General features: G+C 36.8%; 1 protein-coding gene across 1 annotated transcript in view; it reads left to right on the top strand.

Annotated features, from left to right (window-relative positions):
• The first annotated feature begins 6193 nt into the window (after positions 1–6193).
• PALLD (palladin, cytoskeletal associated protein) overlaps positions 6194–23247 on the top strand; it is a 190274-nt gene continuing 173220 nt past the window's right edge. The window contains exon 1 of the mRNA XM_050710519.1: positions 6194–7220. Within this exon, the coding sequence (XP_050566476.1) occupies positions 6232–7220 (989 nt within the window). The 5' untranslated portion in view covers positions 6194–6231. The remainder of the gene's footprint in view (positions 7221–23247) is intronic.

Raw genomic sequence — 23247 nt, 5'->3', positions numbered from 1 at the left:
ATGCTTAAGCACAGGCAATCCAATATATATTGCTTTTAGTTTTCAGAGATGGTATGATTCAAATAGAATTAAAGAAGAGAAGTCTGTCAGGGACTCAAAATCACTAGATGATTCTGTGGCAACTAGTGAGGGAGTTCATATCTTCAAAGGCCTTGGAGAGGAGATTGCTTATTTACTTGTATTTTATCCCGTCACTATTTAGAGTAAGATACAAAATATTCTTGGAACCATAACAGAATTTTTTTGCTCTCCCAAATAAGTGCATGAATACTAGGCTAAAGAGCTGTGATTGTTATTATATTTTCTTTTTAGCCCAATTAAAAATATTTTGCAGTGTAATAATTTCATTAGATGGAATGGAAAGCTTGTATACCCGGAGTAGCTTTATAGTTTGTGACATGAGGCTTTGAATGACTCGGTCTGACTAGTATTAGAAAATATTAATAAAGTTTTGGGAAACTGGTCTAGCTCTGCTCCACCAAACCAATAGTGAAAAATGTTGTCTTTCTGGAGCTCAATTCATCAGCTGAATGTGCCACAATACTGCAATAGGAATGGAGTGAGCATATAATGGATAGTATCCTTCATTCTGTTTGTATGTTGTTATTAATTTTTATATTTAACATGAAAATGTTAAACTGTATCACTGCAACTTATTGCACATGTTTATCTTTCAAAATGTGTAATTTTTCGAAAGTTTTAGTTCCACTGACATTTGTTGATAGTAGTTTACCACTGTCTCACTTTTGTAAAGGAGCACACATTGCATTTGCAATAAAAGTGGAAGGTCTTGATCAAAAATTAAGTAAGTTTCCAACAGATTCAGCATAAGTCAAAGGATATTAGCATTCCCTAAATCTTAGTAGACTGACATTGGGAAAATGTGTTCTTGGCTTAGTACAGCTGTATGAAACCTTACCCTAAATGGTTTGCAAGTTATAACCACTATTTCATTATTTCATATTTCATTAATACTTGAAGGCATTAGAAATAAAATGATCACAGATCTTTCACTTTCTGGGCAAGTGTTAATATCATTATGCTGTACAGAAAATAATAGGCAAACCTGTTTATACAAATCACCAGTCCAATTGTATTTGTAAAAGCTCAATTCCTTTAAAAATTATTTCTGGAAGTGTTTCCAGGCAGATATACTTTCTTCCCAGAAGTGACAATTTAAACACACAATTCCAAGAACCAAGATTTTATCTGCCCCCTCCCTGTAGAAAATACTGAAGATAGCCCAAGGCAGTTTGTTGCTGTTTATATGCTGGCTATTTTTGACTCCCATGCCAAGGTGCCTAACCGTTATGCATTTAGTGGAGAAGCTAAGTACTAGACACAGGGCCTGGATTCCACTCTGCAGGGCGCTTGCTTAAAAATTAGGTGTACAATGGTTAACTGCTAGATGACCAGCTCCTTTTTGTGTACAGTTTTTAGCCTGAAATTTTTAGAATGAAGATTCTGCTCTTACTTCACACACTGAAATTACTGTAAAATGACCTGTAATAAAATCCTTTTCATTAATTTCATGTTAACATGGTAAAGATCCCATGACATAAGAATGGGGTCCATATACATTGTGAAGAAAGTATTCCTAATCCAAAAGTGAATCTGTTAAAGCTCTGGTTAGAGGACAGGAACTGCCTATATGAGGATACAACAAAAGATAGTACACTAACCAGTGAAATAAAATGTGTGATAACTTTTTACACTTAAAGATGGTCTGGGACCAATAGGGAGCTATGGGTCTCTTGTGCATTTCCATCACAACAGTGGATCTACTGCAGGGCAATACTGAGCTAAAAACAAGTTCCAGCCCATGGGAGGAATTTAGATCAGAGAGTGGACTTTGGCAGAAGGGACAGAGATCTATACCATCTATTTGGGGCTTTTGGCTCTATTTGACTTCTGATAGACTGCAATCTGGCAGAAACAATCCTACCCAACTATTGCTTTTATTTTTGGACATTTTGTGATAAAGTCCACAGATTAAACAAGCAATCTTCACATTTACTTCTGTGTTTGACTGAGTATTAAAGGAAATGATGTGCCTAAAAATGCACAACTATACTTTTGGACAGAACATTTTTACTCCCTGAAGCACATCTTACAGGAGTCCTTAATGAGCTGACGGTACTTCTTTGGCAAGGACCATAAGGGAGAGTTGACTGTGACTACTCATTACACATTAAAGGGCTATAGAAACCAGCAGTGCATTTTGATTATTTCGGTGTTAATATATGGGGTCTTTTTAAGGCATATGTGTTTTACCCGGACTTTTTGTGTCACTTCTGAGGGAGGTGATTATTTTCTGACGATAGGATTAGCTCATCCAAAAAGTTAAAATTTAGTGGGTAAAATTTATAACGTAGTGTATGATTACAGATTAATAATTATCTATTATTACAAAAAGATTTACCAATTCTGCTAATAAATCTATTTATTTTTGTTATAGAAACTTTAAAGGTATACCAGGAAATACTAGTTTTAAACTATTTTTAGTAGAAAAAGGCACTTATTTTATTAATCGTAATAAAAAGAATTAATTTTATTTAAAATAATCTGTTAAGACAGAACAATGTAGAAAATTTATTTTTCCACAATTAGTTTTTCCACACTGTGTTTTCTACTCTCTGTGGAAGTAGCACTTTAATAATGAGAAAAATCACATCCTAAAAGTTCAGAGTAATATTTTAAGACAGTCTAAATGGCTATGTTAAATGCAACAGAACTTGTTCATTTAAATGATTAAGTTCTCTGAATCTCCGAGTAGTAAGTACGCAGAACTTTGTGTTACTTCCAGGCACAATGTTGCTTCTACTGGAATTCCAGATAGTGGCAGTCTGCTGAAACATGAGTTCAGTTACCAAATATAGATGAGTGGGGTAAGAATTACATAGTCACAGAGGACAGATGTAACGCACAGGCCACAGTCTTGTCGATGTTTACTGAGGACCAAGCAATCTTTACTGAATAGCTGGAGCAACTTTAAGCCTACTTAGATAAAGAAGGAAAAAAGCAACTTTACCTGCTTCTAATTGTACTTGAGACTCCTCAGATAAGCCTGTTCATTGTAAGGTCTGTTTCATATTTTCCACTAAATTTAAGTTATTGTACTTTGGAGACTAATCGTGCAGGATTTAAAAATCTAGAGGAAAAATGTGTTTTTTTTGTTTGTTTTAAAAATCTTTCTAGATGCGTTTCTTCCTTGACATTAGTCTGTTGAACATATTGGTTTTGGGTTGTATTTTATTTTTATTTTTTTAGGTAATTATTTTTCTTTGCAGAGCATCCCCTAATTCAGGATGCTTACACTTATCTTGAAATGAGTCCTTTGATTTTCTGTGGTTTCCTGTATTTCATTATTTATCTCTTGAATACCTTGATTTGATGAAATATTAAAATGTTTTCTGAGATGACTGTCATCTAGTACACTTTGAGTTGACTGTTTATCATATTATTCCTTAGAGCATCTACATTATTTTGTGAAGAAATATTTAAATAGCGTGATATTAAAATGTGTGTTTACTTGTGAGCAGTTTTTAAATATATAGCAGATCGGACCACGTAAATAGTTCATATGTAATAATGCTGGAGCTATAGCTCAACTCCTTGATCTGCTTACAACATTGTATTTTTTGTTTGTGTCTTTAAATGATACAGTATATGGCTTCGCACATTACCTAATGAGTTGTGATGATGAAAACTGTTATAAATATGTTGTAGTCTAACTTGAGGAAGCTAGAAATAGCATTAGGTATTTCTAATTATGATCTTATATGCTACTTGATAGGATTTGCAGTATCACCTCCAGTTTGCTGCAGTTACAAGTTGATCTAAAAGACTAGTGGGGTTGTGTTATCATTTGACTGACAAAAAGTCTTTATACTCAAAGCTTTAGACAGCTGAATATACATATATATATATATATATATATATAAATATATATTTATTTTATATTTATATATATATTTATATATTTATTTTAAATATATTTATTTATTTTAAATACAAAAAAAATATAAAAATATACATATAAATCCATTTTGGGGCACCAGAACTTTGTCGCTGAGGACACTAATCAGCACTGTTAATTGCCAATAATGAGCATATATTTCAATTAATCAACTTTATCTAAATACCCAGCTACAGATTGATTTACCTAATTTTCAAAGCTCAATGTCTAAATTTATTACTTATGTATCCAGTAAGTTTTTCTAATGAATGAAAATACAGCATAAAACTGAGGGGGAGATACAGTAGTTCCTAATAGATTCATTTCAGTCATCGTGTCCTGGTGGCTAGCAACAGGTGAAGTTTTCCATTGACCCGTAATGCATTGAAACAACAGAGCAACTCGGGGCTGGAAGTCAGAGAAGTTTATCTGAATATGTAACATAACACTTCAAGCTGGGAGCAGGCTAGAAAGTAGTATGAATCAGATTTAAATAAAGACATCATTTAAGCACAGATATTTACAACAAGTTATCTAAAGAGAAAACTAGTGCCTTTGTTCATATGAATACAAAGTTTTAAAAGCTAAGGTTACAGAGACAGGCACTCTCCAGACTTAACCCTTGGTTCCCTGGCATTCATTAAGCTTATGTCTTAACAGCTGAGCTTCTAGACCAACTGTTTGCTTGGCTTCTCAGATTCATTCTTTAAAGCTGCTGTGTGGTAGTCAATTATACTGTATATACTTTTTTAGATTTTGTTAACAGTAGATTGGAATGGTTGCTAAATTTGTTGAGCCGTAAATACAGATAAAAAGAAAGAAAGACGTAATCCCATCAAAGAGTAAGCCTATCAACGTATTCTATAAAAATACGTTTCAAATCCCAAAATAGTTTGGTTTCCTTGTACTTCTCTTTTATGTGTCCAGTTGTAATCTGTTGGCAAGACAAGCAGAGATATCAAGAGATGCATATGCCAGGCCAAGAATTCCAATAATCTATCAGTCAGTTAATGACTACATGCCGGGTAAGCCCCAGGGAAGTGACTAAAGGTAACTGGAGCTTACACAAGCTGATGTAAAATGCATCTGGGTGAATCTCATGACTGTCAAGCCACCTATATTTCACTGAAGAAAAACTTTGGAGCATTAAGAGGAAAAAAAAGTCTTTAAAAATCTTGTGTAGAATTAATTTCATAGAAATCATCAGAAGAGAATAATTGTCAAGGGTAATTAAAAACATTGATGTTCAACTTAATTCAATACTTTGCAAAAGCATCAATTACTTTTAAGATCAGATCGTCCACAATCTAGTCACCAGCAGGACAAATAAACTTCAGTAAATGGAGTTTCAGGCAGATCCTTGTCTTGGGGTTTGAGAGATTTCTTTGATGTCTCATCTTGCTGGCTTTACAGAGGCAGGGAATACTCATCCTCACTGTAAGATTGTGGAAAAACTGAAGATGCATAGATGCTTCTGTACTTTATGAAACTGGTGCAGAGTATACATTATACGCTCCTGTGTTGCAGGATGACCGAGGCTGTGAAATGTGTTTTCTTAGTGTTGCAATCTTAGCATGTGGTAGTTTTGGTATTCCACTTCAGTGGTTAGAGAAGGGCTACTAAGTTGTATTAAAAGCTACCAAGTTTAAAAACATTAACACAAGAAGTGCAACAGTATTAAACATATCATCAATATTAATAAGAAAGGATAACTTGGAAATTCTGATCCAAACATCCTTGGCACTTGTAAACGTGTAAATTTTTATAATGATTTCAACTAGCACATTGTTTTCTCTCAGAATGTGATGATTTAGTGTCTAATAATATGGAAGGCAATCCTGTGTGAAAAAGAAAAGTAAATATATTCCCCAAATCATCACAACCATAAATAGTGGTAAATGGCATTGCTGTGAAATAATAAATTGCTCGGATTGGTCCAGCAGAATTAAGCTTGTGCTAGGCAATACAACGAAAGGATGTCTTTAGAGTTTTGACAGAAGATGATTTAGAAAAATGACTTCTGAGAGCTCTAATTTCCATCTAGCCAATTTTTAGTTCTGGCTTGTTTGAAGTTTTGAAATACAAACTAAGGTTTACAGTATGCACCGCACGGCTTTGCTCTTCTCCCAGTTTTATGTCCAATTTAAAGGAACCAGAATATAGCAGTGTTTTGTTTTTGTTTTAGTTTTTAATTTTGTTGTTGTTAAGGAGTTGCATTTGTGTCTTCCAGCATGCAAGACAGAAACTGTGGCCAATCATTGCCTCTTTCTTTAATGCTGAAGGAGGCTTACAGTGCAGAGAGAGGCACCAATAAGGGATATCCTGGAAACATGTCAGAAGCTTCATCCTGCCATGACTTTTTCTGTGATTCCCTATCAGATATGCAGAATGGAGAATTTTCAAGTGAACTTTCTGCCTTCCTTACCCAGGAGGAGATATGTAAGAGCCTTGATATAGCTCGCGAAGCAATTGCCAGTTCTGTGAAGGAGAATCAGAATGCAGCAGCAGAGTTCACTCATTTCAACACCTCTCTTTCTAGTGCTTCAGAGCATGCTTCTTTCTGGGATACCAAACTGCATGAGCAAGATACTTTACAGAGGCCTCAAACAAGCAGTCTGACTTCATCTGCTGCAAGTCACATTCCCTCGACGGGTCAGAAAGAGCAATTCACCTCACCTCAAACAGCAAGTTGTTTTGCCACAGTCTCCAGGAAGCAAGCAGGCACCTCACCTTTGCTACCTGCTAGTCCCAGCTTTATTAGAAGTCTGAAACATTCAGAGCAGTATGGTCCAGGTGTGCCCAAGACATGCCCAAAATCTGAATTAGCATCCCAGGGAGAAGTTCCTTTCAGGAATAAGCTGTGTGACAAAGCTGCCACATTCATTGAGGAACTGTCATCTATATTTAGAGAGGCAGCGAAGACAAGAGGCCGAAGTCCTGATGGGGACTCTTCTTCTCCAGACAGCGGATACCTGTCTCCTAAGAAGAAACAATCAACTCTAAGTACCTCAAGGAACCAGGACTTTGATAAGCTACATCAAGAAACTGAGCCTGGGGCAAAATTATCTGGGGTTCATCTCAACGGAGAGCACCTCTCTGAAAAGGAGAGCATCAATCAGAGTGAAATGGTCCTTTGCCACCCGTTCATCAGTCAGGCTTCACCACCTCAGTTCACTCAGAAGCTCCGCAGCCAGGAAGTTGCTGAAGGAAACAAGGTGTTGCTGGAGTGCAGAGTTGCTGGCAACCCGGTCCCTGATGTCAGGTAAGTGCGTGTCTTTTAGCAAAGCCACTGGATATCATCATCTCCTGATTGGGGAAGACAACTGAGGAAAGGTATCAGTGGACCTGCTTAGAAGTAATTAGTCACATAAGAACTGCGTATCATCCAGTGGTTCATAAGCACATGGAATAACAGATTCAGCTCTCTTTAGCACTCTAGTCTTCCATGGCTTGGGAAATGAGGTTCTGCTTGATTCAAGAATCACATGGCAAAGTTAGAAACAGAAATGGCATTCTGTGTATCTTACCTCATTAATATAAGTGAAAGAATTCTTATTTACCCCTGAAGAGAATGTATGAAGCTTACAGGTATATGTTTTTACTGTCAATTAATTAGAATGTTTCCAAGACCCATACCAATGGAATTTGGAGTCTTTAGTACGAGACAATGTGAAAATTTCATAAATCTAGCAAAGCATCTTCTTCAGTAAGGTGTTTCCAGAAGATGGTAACATGGTCCCCATTTCAAAACTTCTTTTAATGCTTTGTAGTGAAATTTATGTGCACATGGTTCTGTTAGATGACAATACAAATACAAAAGTAGTTGCAGCATACCTTTTATTATTATTATTAGATCTTTGTTAATGTGTTTATAACAATTGTAAAAGCTACATTTGCAGTACCATTGAGGGCTGAGTAATCCATAATACTTCCTCCCTTCCTTTGCTCCTAAAACTAATAGGAACCAGCACTGCACAGGCAGTATTTGTCACTTTACAGGTCTGAGCCTTAATGCTAATGCGATTGCTTAGCACATCCGCAGGTCGATTATATGTCTGATTTAATAGTTCCTCACAACCTATTTTGGTTTAAAGTCATTTGAGCATATTTAATAGTCCTAAGGGAAAAATTTGTCCAAAACATCCTGTTTAGACAGCAGAGAGTTTGTAGTTCCTCATCCAAACTTTTTGTAAGGTTCTTTAGTTACATCTGAACATAACTTTTTGATAGTTTTTGACATTTCCTTAACAGAACATAGCAATCACTTTACTGTAACACTGTTTGTGTTTTCAAGCTAAAAACTTAGATCATCCTACAAACAGAAGTAAGCTGATCCCAAACAAGCAAAACTGTGGATCTAGGTACAATTATGAAAGGCAGGGGATCCTCCCTCTTGTGTTTTCTCTCTTAGATTCTTCTTTCCGCCTCGCTGAGATATTGCAGCCTGCCAGTGGTACTGCAGCAGCTAGTAGGGCAACACAAGATGTTAACTTCCAGGGATTCTTTTGCTGCTGTTGGGTTAGATAATATGACAGCTAGTATGTTGTTTGGAGTACTTCTGAGTGGTAAAATAGTATCTCTGTCTGTTGCTATTACTCTACCTCTAAGGAGAATAACTATTGTTAATTAATACTAAAGATCTTTTTACCTAATTTTACCTGCCTGTACATTAGATGTTTAACCTGACCAAGTCACCCTAGACTCCATCTGCAGTCACTGGAGAGAAGCACATGTACCAAGAGTCACTTATTTCACCTGTTTGGGACAATGACAATAGAAAGAACTTAAGGCAAATACTTCAGTCTAAGCACTTCATTATCAGCTGGTTATAATAGGTGAGGTCCCACCCGTTCTCCCATCTCAATGCCAGTGGGTGGCACAGGGAAAAAAGAGTTTCTCTGTCAGCTTATATCCACAGGTACCACAACTAGGAGAAAAACTAAACTGTCTTTACTTGCAAGCAAGAATTCACCCTGATACATATTTGTTTAGTATTCCTAGTATCTGAATTTGGAAAATATCCATATTTCCATAACGTGAACAGCAAACTTTCTTAAAAAAATTCTCACCATGAAAGCGAGAGACACAAAGTTTTTAATATAGATTACTAGTTATCAAGTCATTAATAAGACTATTAAAATACTGAAAGGCCATCTGTAGACATCTGTAGACTGTTTTACTAGACACTGCTCACTTGTTCACTGTTTACTGTTCACCTGAATGTTACCATGATCAGTCTATTATGCTTTTACATATACTTAGTACGTGATTTGAAAAATCAAGCATGCTGTAATCTCATCAGTATCAATTAATTTACAACTCTGTTTATTTCCATTTTTGGAACCTGTAATCATGCTATCTTGATAGCCTGCAGATCGCATCATTGCTGACTTGTAGCAAATATGCTTCATTCCAACTTCTCCATCCATTGCAAAGCTCCTTGACAGCCCGTTTAATACACTTTCATGGTTCACCCTCAAATTGCTTTTATTTAATAATCATTAATAATTTTCCATCTGGCAGCAGCACACAAATTTGTGAATAGACTTAAAGATGACATATTTACTACCAAAAAAAAGAATTGCTTTTCGTGATCTCTCACTAAAAATACACTTTCCTTTAGTCTTAATCTCGTCGTGGCTCTCAAAGAGAGGAGAGACGCGGCACAGCTGCCCCCGCTATTCCTTTCGGCGGAGGTAACCTCGCTGCGGACCCTGCTGGGGCCGCGCTGGCCGGGCTGGAGAGGGCGCTGCGACAGCGCGGGACGGCTGCGCCGCGCCCCGCACCGAGGAGCTGCGGGCAGGGATCCCGGCAGGCAGGGATCATCCCACGCTCAGGAGACTGTGCTGAGCTGCACAGCAAATACTTGCGTGCAGTTTGGGTGAAGCGAAGCCCTAACTCAAAATCTTGGGGAAAGAGAGGATTCATTATTTTAAAAGATAATCAAGCAAACAAGTGTGTTTGGTTTGGTTTCTTAAAGAGATTCTAGATTATAGTTAAATTGTAATGTTAAAATTACTAGGAACATGGTTACACTAGATCATGTATGCAAGCCGTTTCCTCTCTTTCCATAGCTGAAAGTTTTATGGTATATAGCATAAAACCCCCAAGCCCTTCTCAAAAAAAAAAAAAAATCAAAGCCAGGGCCTTAGCCAACCCTATCTAGTGGGTGGCATCCCTGCCTATGGCAGGGAGTTTGGAGTTAGATGATCTTTATGGTCCCTTCCAACCTGAGCCATTCTATGATCCTGAATGTCCACTAAATAGTCAATATTGCAGTAGAAGAAGACAAGTCCATTTAAAGCCACTGATACATTGCAGAATGAGTGAAGAATACTTGCTGCTTATGCTACTTTCAGGAACATCTCTGTAAATTTCAATTTTGTGTCATCAAAAAAAAAAAAAAGTCAAGTACCAGCATGACAATACTAGTTGACCATTCTCTTGTATTTCAGTAATGAAAAGAATCTAGTTTTCTGAAGTCCTGTACTGAGATAGCTATTTAGACTGAATTTCTGATTTGTAATACCTTTGAAAAAAAATCTTTGGAGCATAATCATATGAATTGGAAAGGTTTAAATACCTGCTTTTTTCTCAAGAAATTGGTCAGAGGGGGAAAAAGATAGAAAATATTGCTTTTTTTTTTTTTTTAATGAAAACTACTGGATAGATAGAAGACAGAAATGGATATTAATATTCTTGCCAAAAAAAAAAAAAAAGATATTAATGTTCTTGCGAATAGAACAAGCTGAACAGTTACCTGTTCTTTGACACATCAGAGCCAGCCACACAGCAGATGCCAAACTAGCTGATCAGATGTAGATGGGGGCACGGGCCGGGATTATCATCACCTGTTTATTTGAAGATGGATGTTATAAAAGGCAATTGTAAAAACAATGGGATAGTTGTTGAAATGAGGACTGCTCTTTCAAATTGTGTTTAGGAAGAGAATTCCAGCTTAGTTACTTTATTGTTTTCTGTTTGAATAGCAACATCTCTGCCTTGGTGTATTTCTGATTACATTACTGAGAGTTTAAAAGAATCTCAGTTAGCTTCTTTATTCTTTGGTCTGCTTCTCAGTAAAAGAATGCGGATCTGAAGTTCCTTGCTAATGCTCCACAAATAAATAATTTATTAACTAGTATTTATAAAAAGACTCAAAGATTAGAAGAAAATGTTATCAAAGTATGTTTTAAACTGATTCTATACTTGAAGCAACTGTGAAAAGCTTAGAATTAAATTACTAAAAAATACTCTTCTAAAATTAGTACAATGGTGCTGTTATCTGCAGAATGAATATATATATATATATATATATAAAAGAAGTTTTGACTCTTATTTACATAGGAACTGAATGAGACTTGTATGAATGCTAAAATAACAAGGCGCCATATGTCTTCAGAAAGCTCTTTCACTGTACTAGCTTTGTCCATATTAAATGTTTTTAGTTAAAAAAAAAAAAAGCCTAATTGAAGTAGTTTTAAAATCAGAATTCCAACAAAAGTGGCACTAAAATAGTGCCAAAGGCAGTATTCCAAGAAGCTGCTTTTACTTCATATTTCAGCATTTATTTTTATAAATTGTATATATTGTCTCTGGGCCTTTACGTTATTGTGCAAAGCATCAACAGCCACAAAGTCTGACAGTGAGGAAATACATTAGCAATCTGCTTGTCACGGACTGATTGAAAGCACTGATCTGTGAAAATGAAAACTAAATTTGGAGGCTGGGTAGAATAGAGGTGGGAATGGATCCACATGTTTAAGGAGTGGACTTTTTTTTCTTTTGTATGAAATGTGAAGGGAAATGGAGTAGTGAGGCTTTACATAAAGGAAAGTTTTTGGAGTCAGTACTTGTGGTATCATTACTTATGAATGTTCAACAGGTATGCAGTGCTATACCAAATCCTATTTAAATAATTATGCTTAATATTCTTTGACATGTTTGCTCTTTTGCCTAAAGGCAATACTACATCTTGGATTGTTTAAGCTTCTTAAAGTTAATTACAGCAGTTTAAGAACATTACTTAAACAGGACATACTTTTGTAAGATACAATATGTTTCTTTATAAATGTAAATGAAGTAAATACAGTTATCACTTTGAAACTTGATGCTTTAAAAATTCTTTCATAATGCAAAGCTGACATGTCTGGAGCAAGCTTGCTAAATGCATTCTTGACAATATGAAAGCTTTAGAGATCTGGATGATGACATTGAGCAAATAAGACTTTTCTGCAAACACGCATAGCTGATGACTGCAAGTATTATACCTCATTCAATTAAGGCTGACCGGACCTTGAGGGAGGTAGAAAAGGCTATTGGTTAATAGCTTATAATAGACCAAACATAGAAGAAATATTGTTAAACAGCAGTGAAAATTGTGCTTATTTTATTAGTTCTAGAACCCATCTGGAAAGTGTGTTCTTTCTAACAAGTTTTACAGTTTTATAGGGCTCTGTTAAGTGGACTGTAAATGTGAATCATTTAATAGGCTATGGGCTTGCCTTTTAAGCTCGTACAAAGGTGAAGGAAGGAGTAAAAGAAAATCCCTTGCCCACCTATTCCCTGTCACATAAAAATATGAGAGCAAGTCCTTCCCAAAATATCTGTATTTCCTACCCTGAACACGGAGGTGGAAAGTGAGCAGGAAAGTTGAAGTTGAGGTGTTTGGTGCAAGGACAGCAGTAAATAGACCTGTTACTTCTGTGAACCCCTCTGAAGATCTCCCTTTCAGTGAAACCCATTACTCTGATCAACAGTGAGTTCGGCAGAAAGAGACTAAAATCCTGGGAAGCTTTTTACAGTATGCAGTAGACATATTCAAGGGGTATAATGATGAAAGAAGTCTGTTGTTCCTGCTTTACGCAGACATTTGCAAACCTCTGAAGATGCACTATATGCAGAAGAACTATTTTGTTTATATCTGAGGCATGATAAAGATTTCTCACCATGTTATTTATGCACAAAACATTTTCTGTTGTCAGAAGTCTTCACGTTCCTTGTTCTTTAGGAAAGAAGTGCAGATAAAGTTTTTTGTTGTTGCCATTTTCAGTTTGTTTTGTTTGGTTTTTATGCTTTTAGATATTGAAAAGAAAATAATCCACAGTGATGGATGGAGGAGATAGCAGAACAAACAGAATTTGGAAGTTCAGCTTTGTATACAATAAACTTTCACGGAGGTGTTGTCCCCTTAGACTCTTCTATGTGCTTTTTAGCTTTTGTCCTCCAGAAAACTCTTGTATGGATTAATGGACGAAATGGACTTAATTGCTATTTTGTACCCTGTCAGCTGTCTTGCCTGAGATGATACAAAAGAGAATTGGTCGGTAGCAATAGTGAGTAATTACAAGGAACCGCAATAGTAAGGGACTTGCTTAAGTATTGGAAACTTGAACAAGTATTCATATGGCATGTTCCTGTAAATTAGAAAATGAGAAGACTTCTTGAATATATGCCTAGGAAATCTGGTTAGAGAACAGGTAATTCAACTAGACAATTTCACCTTTACATACAAAGATGCCTGTAAATTGCAAAAGGGTCTATAAAAAGGGCCTATATGGAAGCATCTTATTTGATGTACCGAAGTACTGCATATCAAAGTGCTTACTGTGGACTACACACCAAGAACCTTCTTTTCCTTAAGTCATATGCTACAGTTAGTGTGATACTACTCAGTGTAAATGAGTACAAAACTCAAGAATAATAGCAGTGTGAACTCAAATAGGTTAGACTTCCTGTGGGAAAGGGTAATAAGTTAAAAACACTTGGGAATTGGAGATAATTAGCAGGTAGAATCACTCATAAAACACTGCTTCCTCACCCCCCTCCAGCTACCTGCAGGTGAAAGCAAGTAGAGGACTAAAATTTTTGTGCAACAAGTCCATCAAGAAGATGTTTCTTTTAGTCTAACACTAACATGCTGCTTCAAATCAAAGTGATTTTTATTGCTCTGTTATATTAATAATTTATACTTGCAGTGCATGTGTGCATTAATTTCATAAAACATAATTAATACTTTGTATTTATGCAGTGCCTTTCATCTGAGTATTTCAGTGCTTTATAAAGAGCCCGTATAATGTATGAGCAACTTTAGTTTATCTCCTCTAATTTTATAAAGATGTGCTTTTCAGATGGCCAAGGGAAAAAGATTAGACACAGAATCCATCTCTTGTTTATGTTACAACTGACAGGTGACATAGCCAGCTGAATTCTTTAAATATCACAATTTAGCCACTAAGATAACACATGGTCCAGCAGTAAATCATTGCTTATGGGAAGACCACTTAAATGCTTGTCCTGTGAGTAGCCTAGGCATGCATTTAACTCACCTAACCTGAAATGGGGGCTTCCTACTCCTGTTAAGTAGTCTTAACAAGAGTAAGTTGGTAACAAACTTCATAGAAGACTGCTTAACATTTGGCCACAATCTAGCATCCTTAGTCTTTTTTTTTTTTTCCCTGTGGCATTGCACTTTAACCATTCTACTAATAATGCACTGATAATCGGGGGCCAGGTATAGTATCAGATGCTGTCAGAACCTGTTATCCTTGGTATATGCTTTCCAGATAGCCAGTTCTGAAGGGAATCTTGGTCTCCTCAGTCAAGTGTGACCCTCTGTGTTAAGACAGCTTTGCTTTCAAGAGGCGGGAATAAAAAAATACCCTAGGATTTGAAGCACACCTCTTCCAGCAGAAGAAAACTGTGTTCAAATCAACTTCCCTAAGGGTGCCAAGTGCAGTATTTAAACAGTTTCCTCCTGGTAATAAGAGAGTGAAGTGGAATCACGTCCAACAAAAATATAAATTCTGTGATGACTAGTTTAACAGGCACGTTCACTTGACCAAAATACAGCCAGTAACAATGCAGTGGCATTCTCTGAAATATCTGCAAAATCAGTAATGAAAATTCTTTTTCTCTTTTGTATGTTGACATGTGTTCCTGTTGATTGTCAAGGTAGAGAACATTGCAAAAATAAGTGTTGATGTTATCAGTCAGATAAATAAACGCCTTCAGTGTCTAAGACAAGTGATCATTGTATGATGTGTAGAAGGAAGAAAAGGAGTTGTTTTGTTTTGTTTTTGTTTTTTGAAGGTAGAAGTGTTTGCAATAACTCACTGCTGTAGTTATTTATTCTACATGCCCTATGTTGGATAGTAAATGCCATGATGATTTGGCCCAGAGATATTATTTGTGATATTATACTTAAGCCCAGAGATCAAGTAGAAACACGGATCTTATAATGACAATTATCTATATTTAAAGCTTTGAATTGAGTTTGCTTAAATAATTTGTTTTGTTTTTTGTTTTTGCCTATGGAATGAGATGGTAACTAAGATTACACATAAGTTTGCTTATTTTTAAGTAAGTAGTAAGATGATTATTTTCAACTTAAGCATTGTTCTGGAAAACAATAAGTAATGCAATACAGATTTGAGTTATGTAAGTTAGTTTTTGTAAATTTTAAGGTGTTTGAATAGTGAACATCTGTTATTTTCCAGAATAGGCTGATTAAAAAGGGTGCTGGCTAGTATCAGTTGTCGCCACTTGGTAGAAAGGGAAGGTCATAAAAACTTTTTCTGATCTGCTCGTCTCTTCCTGGAAGTGTGTTCCTCTGCTAGCTGAGTAACAGTACTAGGTGAACCAATTAGTTCAGAAAACAACAGGAATGAAAGTTTGTAGATAATTAAACTAACTAATGCAGTGTAATGTATAACAGTGGCTTTTTATTTTTCTAATTCTAAATACATAAAATCAGCTTCTTCATTTTAAATACTTTTATAGGTAAGTCATTCTTAGTTCCAGTTATATCCCTTCAGAATTTTCTGCTTTTTAAACTGTAAAGACCTATATTAAAATAACTGCCATAGCTACTAATCAAATAGCCTATTTACCAGCAGCGTAAACCAAACACTTTTAAAATCTGCAATGACCAATTGAGCTGTGCCTCAACCGGATAAAGAAAAGCTAGTGAGTGTATGTTTTGGTGGTTTTTTGAAATGGCAAAAATCCTTCAGGAAAATTCTTATGCAGAATTAAAGATATGACTAAAAAGTGGGGAAAGAGAATGTTTTTAAGGGTCTGCCTTAATTCTGAATGACTGATTCATAGAAAATGTAATTCTCACAATTGCCCTGTGGAGAGCCCTCAGAAAAATGAATTCCATGATAATCAATGAATGAGATTAGCATTCCCAAATTCTTTGAGTTCTCTCATGCACTAAGCTGACACATCTAATTTTAATACTATGTATAATATAACATAGTTGAAGACTAGTATCTTATTTCAAACTGATTTAAATAATAATAATAATAAAGGTATAGTCTCCCGATTTCCATTTCTGCACTTTAACAGCTCTTAAAATTTAATATGGATTTTATGTCTCCTAAACTACAATTATATTTAACCAATCATCAGTGAAGCAAATGTGGAAAAACAGAAACTCAGAAGGGAAAATACTCCTTATGACAGCATTGGTTAGCTTTCTTAAGAATGCTTGGGAATCCCTGCTACTAGAAGTTATTCTTCTGCAGATGTTAGAACCATAGAATCACAGAATATCCCAAACCGGAAGGGACCCACAAGGATCAATAATCCAGCTCCTGGCTCCACACAGGACCACCCAAAAATCAAACCCTGTGTCTGAGAGCATTGTCCAAATGCTTCTTGAACTCTGGCAGGCTTTGTGCCATGACCACTGCCCTGGGGAGCCTGTCCCAGTGCCTGACCAACTTCTGGGTGCAGAACCTTTCCCTAACACCCAGCCTGACCCTCCCCTGTCCCAGCTCCATGCTGTTCCCTCGGGTCCTGTCGCTGTCCCCAGAGAGCAGAGCTCAGCGCCTGCCCCTCCGCTCCCCTCGTGAGGGAGCTGCAGGCCGCCATGAGGCCTCCCCTCAGCCACCTCTGGGCTGAACAAACCAAGGGACTTCAGCAGCTTTTGCCCTCTATACCCTTCACCATCTCTGTAGCCTTCCTTTGGACACCCTGTAATAGTTTTATGTCCTTCTTATACTGTGATGCCCAAAACTGCACACAGTGCTTGAGGTGAGGCTGCAGCAGCGGAGAGCAGAGCAGGACAATCCCTTCCCTCACCAACTAGCAGTGCTGGGCCTGATGCACCCCAGGATGTGGTTGGCCCTTCTGGATTCCAGGGCACACTGTTGATTTAGGGAGAGCTTATATTATAGTTAGGAAGCAGTATAACATAGTCCAAACAGGAATGTGGAACTTATTTTTTTCCCACACACTGCCCACAGCTTATGTATATTGTTGTCTTTACTGACAGTTAATATCAGTATCGACAGGATCTAAAGACTTGACTGTATGGTCCTCTAGGACAATAGAGATGTGCAGCTTAATTCTCAGTTTATGATTTGCTAGGGATGTTGGTACAGAGAGTCTCTTGTGTAGTAAAGTGTAAAGGAAAATACTTGCAGCATTACAGAGGTAAACGTTACTGTATTGTTTCCATCTTTTTTTCCAAAGCAGTATTGCCGCTGGTGATGGCTTTCAAGTTTAATTACGGAGGGTTGGGACAGAGGAAGACTTGATTCTATCTGAGCTTCCTTAGGCTTGCCATATGGCCAGAAGGAATCTATAAAAGCCTGTTTTCCACAAATCCTGCGAGATGTAATTTTGGGGGACTTTACCTATAAAGGAAGTAGGTGGGGATAGTGATTTGCAGTTATCTGGAGAATTATTACAGGTGCCAAGAAGTGCAATTCTAGAATATACTACTGACTGCAAATACAGAGGTTGGTGATTCAGTGCTTCAGCCTAGAATCCCTCTTCGTTCTTAGAGGATTTCTAAATCATTCACTAAAGCACCCCTCTACACATCTTTTTTTTTTTTTTTTTCTTTTTTTAATAACTGAAACACAACCTAAATGAGATTAAGTAAATCTCTTGTTGGATAGAAGAAACACCACTCTTGCCATAATCCAGGTAAGTGGCAACCTGAATATTGGCTGCATGTGAGTTTACATAGTATGATATTACAGCCAAAGTCACTCCAGAAACCAGGAGTGGTATAAGACCCATGGCAAATTCCTGTATAAACTGATGCAGAAACAGATTTTAAATGAAGGCCTTTCCTAATTTAACATATCAGGCTCACCATATTATATTCCTACACAGCTTTTGTCTTCAGAAGGACAGTTCTTCAGGTGTATGACACGAGGATAGAAATTGCAGAATTCCTCTGAATTCCTCTGAATTGAGAAGGTAGATGCAATATTAAAGTTTCCCTGTCTGGATGGTGTTGGATAGGTAACTTTTGAATCATTACTGCACTCTGTTAAAGCAGACTTTCATATTCTGCCTCCTGCCTATTGGAAAGATGGCTCTAGTACCTCAGCCTTCAGCACAAAGTTGGCATGCCCTTCAATACGTTGCATTTTACACACCACTCGACTTCATTAATGATTGCTTCAATTAACCATATAGTCTACTTTGCTGACTTTAGTGTTGTGCAGTTTGACTGGCTAAAAGACATTGCAGGTTTTTGCGGGCAACCCCTATTATAGGTGTGAGTATTTTACTTGGTATTATATATTTTAAGGCTGCTTTGTTATGTGACGGTTAGAAACTTCAAACTGCAAGTACCACATGCCTCTATGACCATGCCGATTCCCAAGGATGATCCTAACTTGCTGCACAGTTTTTTATGCATAGTGTGACAACTGTGTTCACCTTTCTCATGTTCTGGCATTCTCAAAGGTTAACTTGGCCACCTATAAGTGAAAATTTGCTTTTTGGTACAGAACAAGAAAGGAGTTACATGTGGACATCCACCAAGTGTCTCTAGATTGAATTTATGTAGTGCTACCCTCGGGTCTTCTGCTTCCTGAAAGAGAATTGTGGTGTACTCATAGAATCACAGAATGGCTTGGGTTGGAAGGAACCTTTAAGATCATCTAGTTCCAACCCCCCTGCCATGAGCAGGGATATCTTCTAGTAAATCAGGTTATCAGGTTTCCCTTATACACAAGATTAAATTTTAGACCCTTTGGAAAATCAGGTGGTGCATATTGTAATTACCCCTCAGTTCAGTGGGGTTGTTCATACTTAATTAAGAATCCAGAGCAATTGTATGGGGCTCATTGTGCAAATGAAAATGCTGACTTTCACAGATGGAGGGGCTTAGAAATTTGCTACTTAAATCTAGTTCTCTATCTGATTTTGTTTTATGAATGTGTAATTAAGACAACTCAGTGCTTTGCACATGATACAACAAAGAGAATAGCTAGAAGAATATTGTTTTGCTGTTCTTTGTCGTCTTGTGTCTCTCTGCCCTTCTCCACCACTTTTCTTTCTTTCTTTTTTTTTTTTAATCTGGTATTTCAGGATTTAGGAATCTAATCTGGTATTTCACCTTAGGAAAGTATCCATTCCTCACCTTTTTGTGGAAAAGGGAGAAATCAGCACTGTCTAACTGTGGATTAGTACTGAAGTTATAGGGTGAATATCCAAAATGATAGGGGATCATAATAAATGGGAAACAGTACAGGAAGGACATTGCCACATAGCTTCTTTGGCAAAGAGCTCTTCATCTTGAATATGTTAATAGAACTGAAGTGCTTTTAATCTAAAAGGTTATTTTTTGTTCCTAGAGCAAGTTATTCAATCTAAAGTACTGATTCTCAATTTTCAAGTGAGAGGAAGAAAATTTATACTAATCTTTCTGAAAACAAAATTCAACTGTTTTTCAGAGAAGGCCCTTATTCAGGTAATCCTTATCATGTGTGCTATGAATATCCTGTGAACTTCAATGAACTCCGTTATCAAACTGAAACATGTTGCCTGGCAAAGCTCTTCTTGTCTCCAATTTGTCCAGGGCATTGCCAACTCCCTTTATTCTGCACCAGCAGTGAAACTATCAGTTTCATCATCTAAGTGGACCCAAAAAAATCCATTTTACTTAAGATACAATCTTAACACCTGGAGCGGAGATTATTACAGCCTGAAACTTGTGTTTCAGTTGTTGCAATAGGGCTTATACACCAAAACCAAGGGTGGATTGAAGGAAGACATGGTGGGCTAGATGTAGAAGTCCTTGCTGAAGTTCTGTTTACATCCTGTTTATGTGATGCTGTATTAAGGATGCTTCTGCAAATAGCCTGGCTTTTGCTTCCAGCTTATCTTTCAAAAACTGTTGCTCTTCTGGAAATAATCTATTTGTATTTTACTGCCTTAAGAACTGCATGGGGTATTTCCAAGGTGCATAGATGAGAATGTTGTATCAAACTTACCACAATTCAAAGTGAAATGTCCCCTTTTAATAATTACTGAAATTTGCGTAGTAGTTGCTGGTAATGCTGTAGCTGTACTTTTGACAGCATATCTGTGTTTTCCCATGAAGAGTACTGCAATAGCTTCCTTAGCTAAGGAATGTCAGTGGTGAAATAAGCAGTCCTTGATGCCTTAGAAAGGCTCTCTTGACACACCTAATAAAGCTTCTTGGAATGCAAATGTCTGACAGAGGGAGACATGAGGAACCACCGACCCTTTGCATGGATCTTCCCATATATGCCTAAGGCATTTGGTGAATTAGCAGTACAAGAACACTATGGTACATGCAAACATACTATTTATGGGTAAAATAAAAGAACTGAAGAGACAGACGCTACGTAGGAATGTTAGAGATGCCTTAGGCACTGCTCTTATTTATTTATTTATTTCCAGTTCAATCTCTTTTTGACATCTCTTTAAGGACTCCCACTGTTGTAGAAAAAATCTTATTATATCCTGCTCATAAGTGATAGAAGTGAGGTGCAGAGCTTCCCAGGACCAGGTTTAGAAGGAATACCACAACCTGATAGCCTTTTTTGCCAACCACATGCTTATATATTTTCTTTCAACCAAGAGACCCTTTACTTACATCTCATAATTAAATAAAATATAGGTAGAACACTATAATGAAGATGTGATGACCATCAAATACAACAGAAGATATAAAGCTCCCAGTGTTTTATCTTAAGCTTTTTATCTGTTTTACAAATGAGGAATTCTGTTTTAGAAATTGATTTCAATAATTCACTGTAAAAAATCAAGTGATAACTTTTTTGGGAGGGGAAGAACATTCAACTCTGCTGTCTGTGCCTGTCCCCTTTTCATAAAACCTATATTTCAAGGAACAGAGACTTTTTTAAATAGAAGAGCAAGTATCTCTTTGAGAAATCAAGTGACTTTGTCACTTAACCCTTTATATCTGTTTTTAAGGATTCTTCTTTCCTTCTCTTCCTTCCTACTTTTTCCTTTAATTATTCAGAAAGCTTCCTCTTTCTCATCGTAAGATGATGGTCTGTTATCCCACTCATGCACAACATCCAGAATGCAATTCTAGGGTGGTCTCTACCCTCTGCCTCAGGTTCAACCTGGTTTTCAAATACAACTTGCAGATCAGAGCAGGCCATAGAAACTGAGCTGCAGGATTGTCAATTAGACCAGGGAATTTTTTCAATATGTTGCCAGGTATTTCACCAAGCTGTTTATTCTTCTTCCACTACAACACAAGTAGGAGTTTTGGCTAACTGTACCTCTTCTTTATACTATTGCTGTCATTTTTTAATATTAAAAGCAACTATCTCAGCTGAACTGAGCTATTTTGTTTAGTTGTATCTGCATTAGTCTGTAGTTCAATTCCATAAAACTATACTGATTTTCTTGCCTTCCCATAAAAAGAAAACACTTGCCCTCAGTTTGAAGTTCTGAATACATGAAAGGTGCTTTATATTTTATCAAATTTCTGTTCTGTTGTTCGTTAGAATACCTTTGTTTCTTTTTATTGTTAATTATGCTTTCAACCTTTGAGTTCTTTCTTGAGTACTGTTTGGTGAATGGTACCCAGTGAATAGCTGCATACTTATCACTTAATTTTCACTTTCCATATTATATTGGATCTATTTACTTGTTTGTTCGTTTCATACTTGTGCTGTACAACAACAACAAAAAATCTACTTCTTAGTACTTTTTTTCCTATTCTCAAAGCTGAAATCATTAAGTTGCTCTATTAGGTTTATTCAGTGAATCCTGCGAGAATAAAACTGAACCTTTCTTTCAATCACTGAAGAATGGAATGCCACAATATTTCGGATTGACCATTTTCGCTGAAGGGAGATTCATTTCTGACAGATGCAACCTTTCTACAAAATAGCTCTGGGAACACGTTAGTCTTAACGTCACTGTCTTACGGGGGGACAGAAGAAACATTGTTTTAGTAACCACACAATGTAAGCTGTTATACTAAAGAGTTCAATTAAACTCAAGGTCCTGAATAAATAGGCACAATAGATATAATAATAATAATAATAATTATTATTATTTTATTTTAAGATGATGATAATCCTGTAGTCATATTTTGATGTTGCTTGCAAGTGTCTTCCAGTTCTCATTTGATAGTTGAGTGAAGCAAAAAGAGGTTGCATGATAAGTTGGTTTTGAAGCACATCACTATTTAAGGAGAATGAGCCAGGGACAGGAAGGCTCCTGAGTGTTATCTAAGGATTCTAACAGTTTGTTCAGATGTCTGAGCTTCAAGCAAGCAAACATGTTGCAAAACCAGTTCCCATTTCAAAATACCCTTTTATCAAAAGGAGGTGCAGTAAACAGGAAACTAGAAGAATGATTCCAAGAGTCTGAGAGATTAATGTAATTTGTCACGTACTTCTCTTAAACCCTTGTATTTAAACACGGGCATCAGTGTGAAACAACAGAGAGGCAGAACAACCTACTGGATAGAAAAGATCTTGGTCCTTTGTCTGATGTAACCAGGTTACAGCACTAAAGAAATATTTAGGACAATGGTTCTTAGGAGATCCTTTGGTAACTTACTCTTCTCGTACACAGGGATAACCTAAGATGCAACCAAGGCAAGTATTAGTTAGGGACTCAAGTCCAAGGCATAGCTGACTGGATGAAGCTGGGTGCAAGTTACAAATATGATTTTGCCCACCCCCATCTTGTGGGAGTTTTGCAGTCTTCATTGGACTTCAGTCTTACTGTTTTGTAGCTCCACTGCATCCCAACTGTAGTCACCTCTCAGCTGTGGCATAGACTTTCATGAAGTCACACAGTCATAGAAAATGACTGTGACAAGTCTGTACTTAGCTGCAGTGTTTATAAGCAGGGCATTATACCCCATTGCAGAGCTACCCATCAGTCTAGAACTCCTCACTCCTTTATTCTGCTCCATTCTAGCAAATATGCGTGTAGCTGCTGAAGCTTGTTCCGTACACACAAACATATATGCATTCAGAAAACGTGAGACTACACTGTTTCACAGTATAAAATAT

Source organism: Cygnus atratus, chromosome 4 (assembly GCF_013377495.2).
Source record: "Cygnus atratus isolate AKBS03 ecotype Queensland, Australia chromosome 4, CAtr_DNAZoo_HiC_assembly, whole genome shotgun sequence".
Lineage (NCBI taxonomy): Eukaryota > Metazoa > Chordata > Aves > Anseriformes > Anatidae > Cygnus > Cygnus atratus.
Note: the sequence above shows the minus strand (reverse complement) of the source record. Positions and strands in the feature narration are given on the sequence as shown.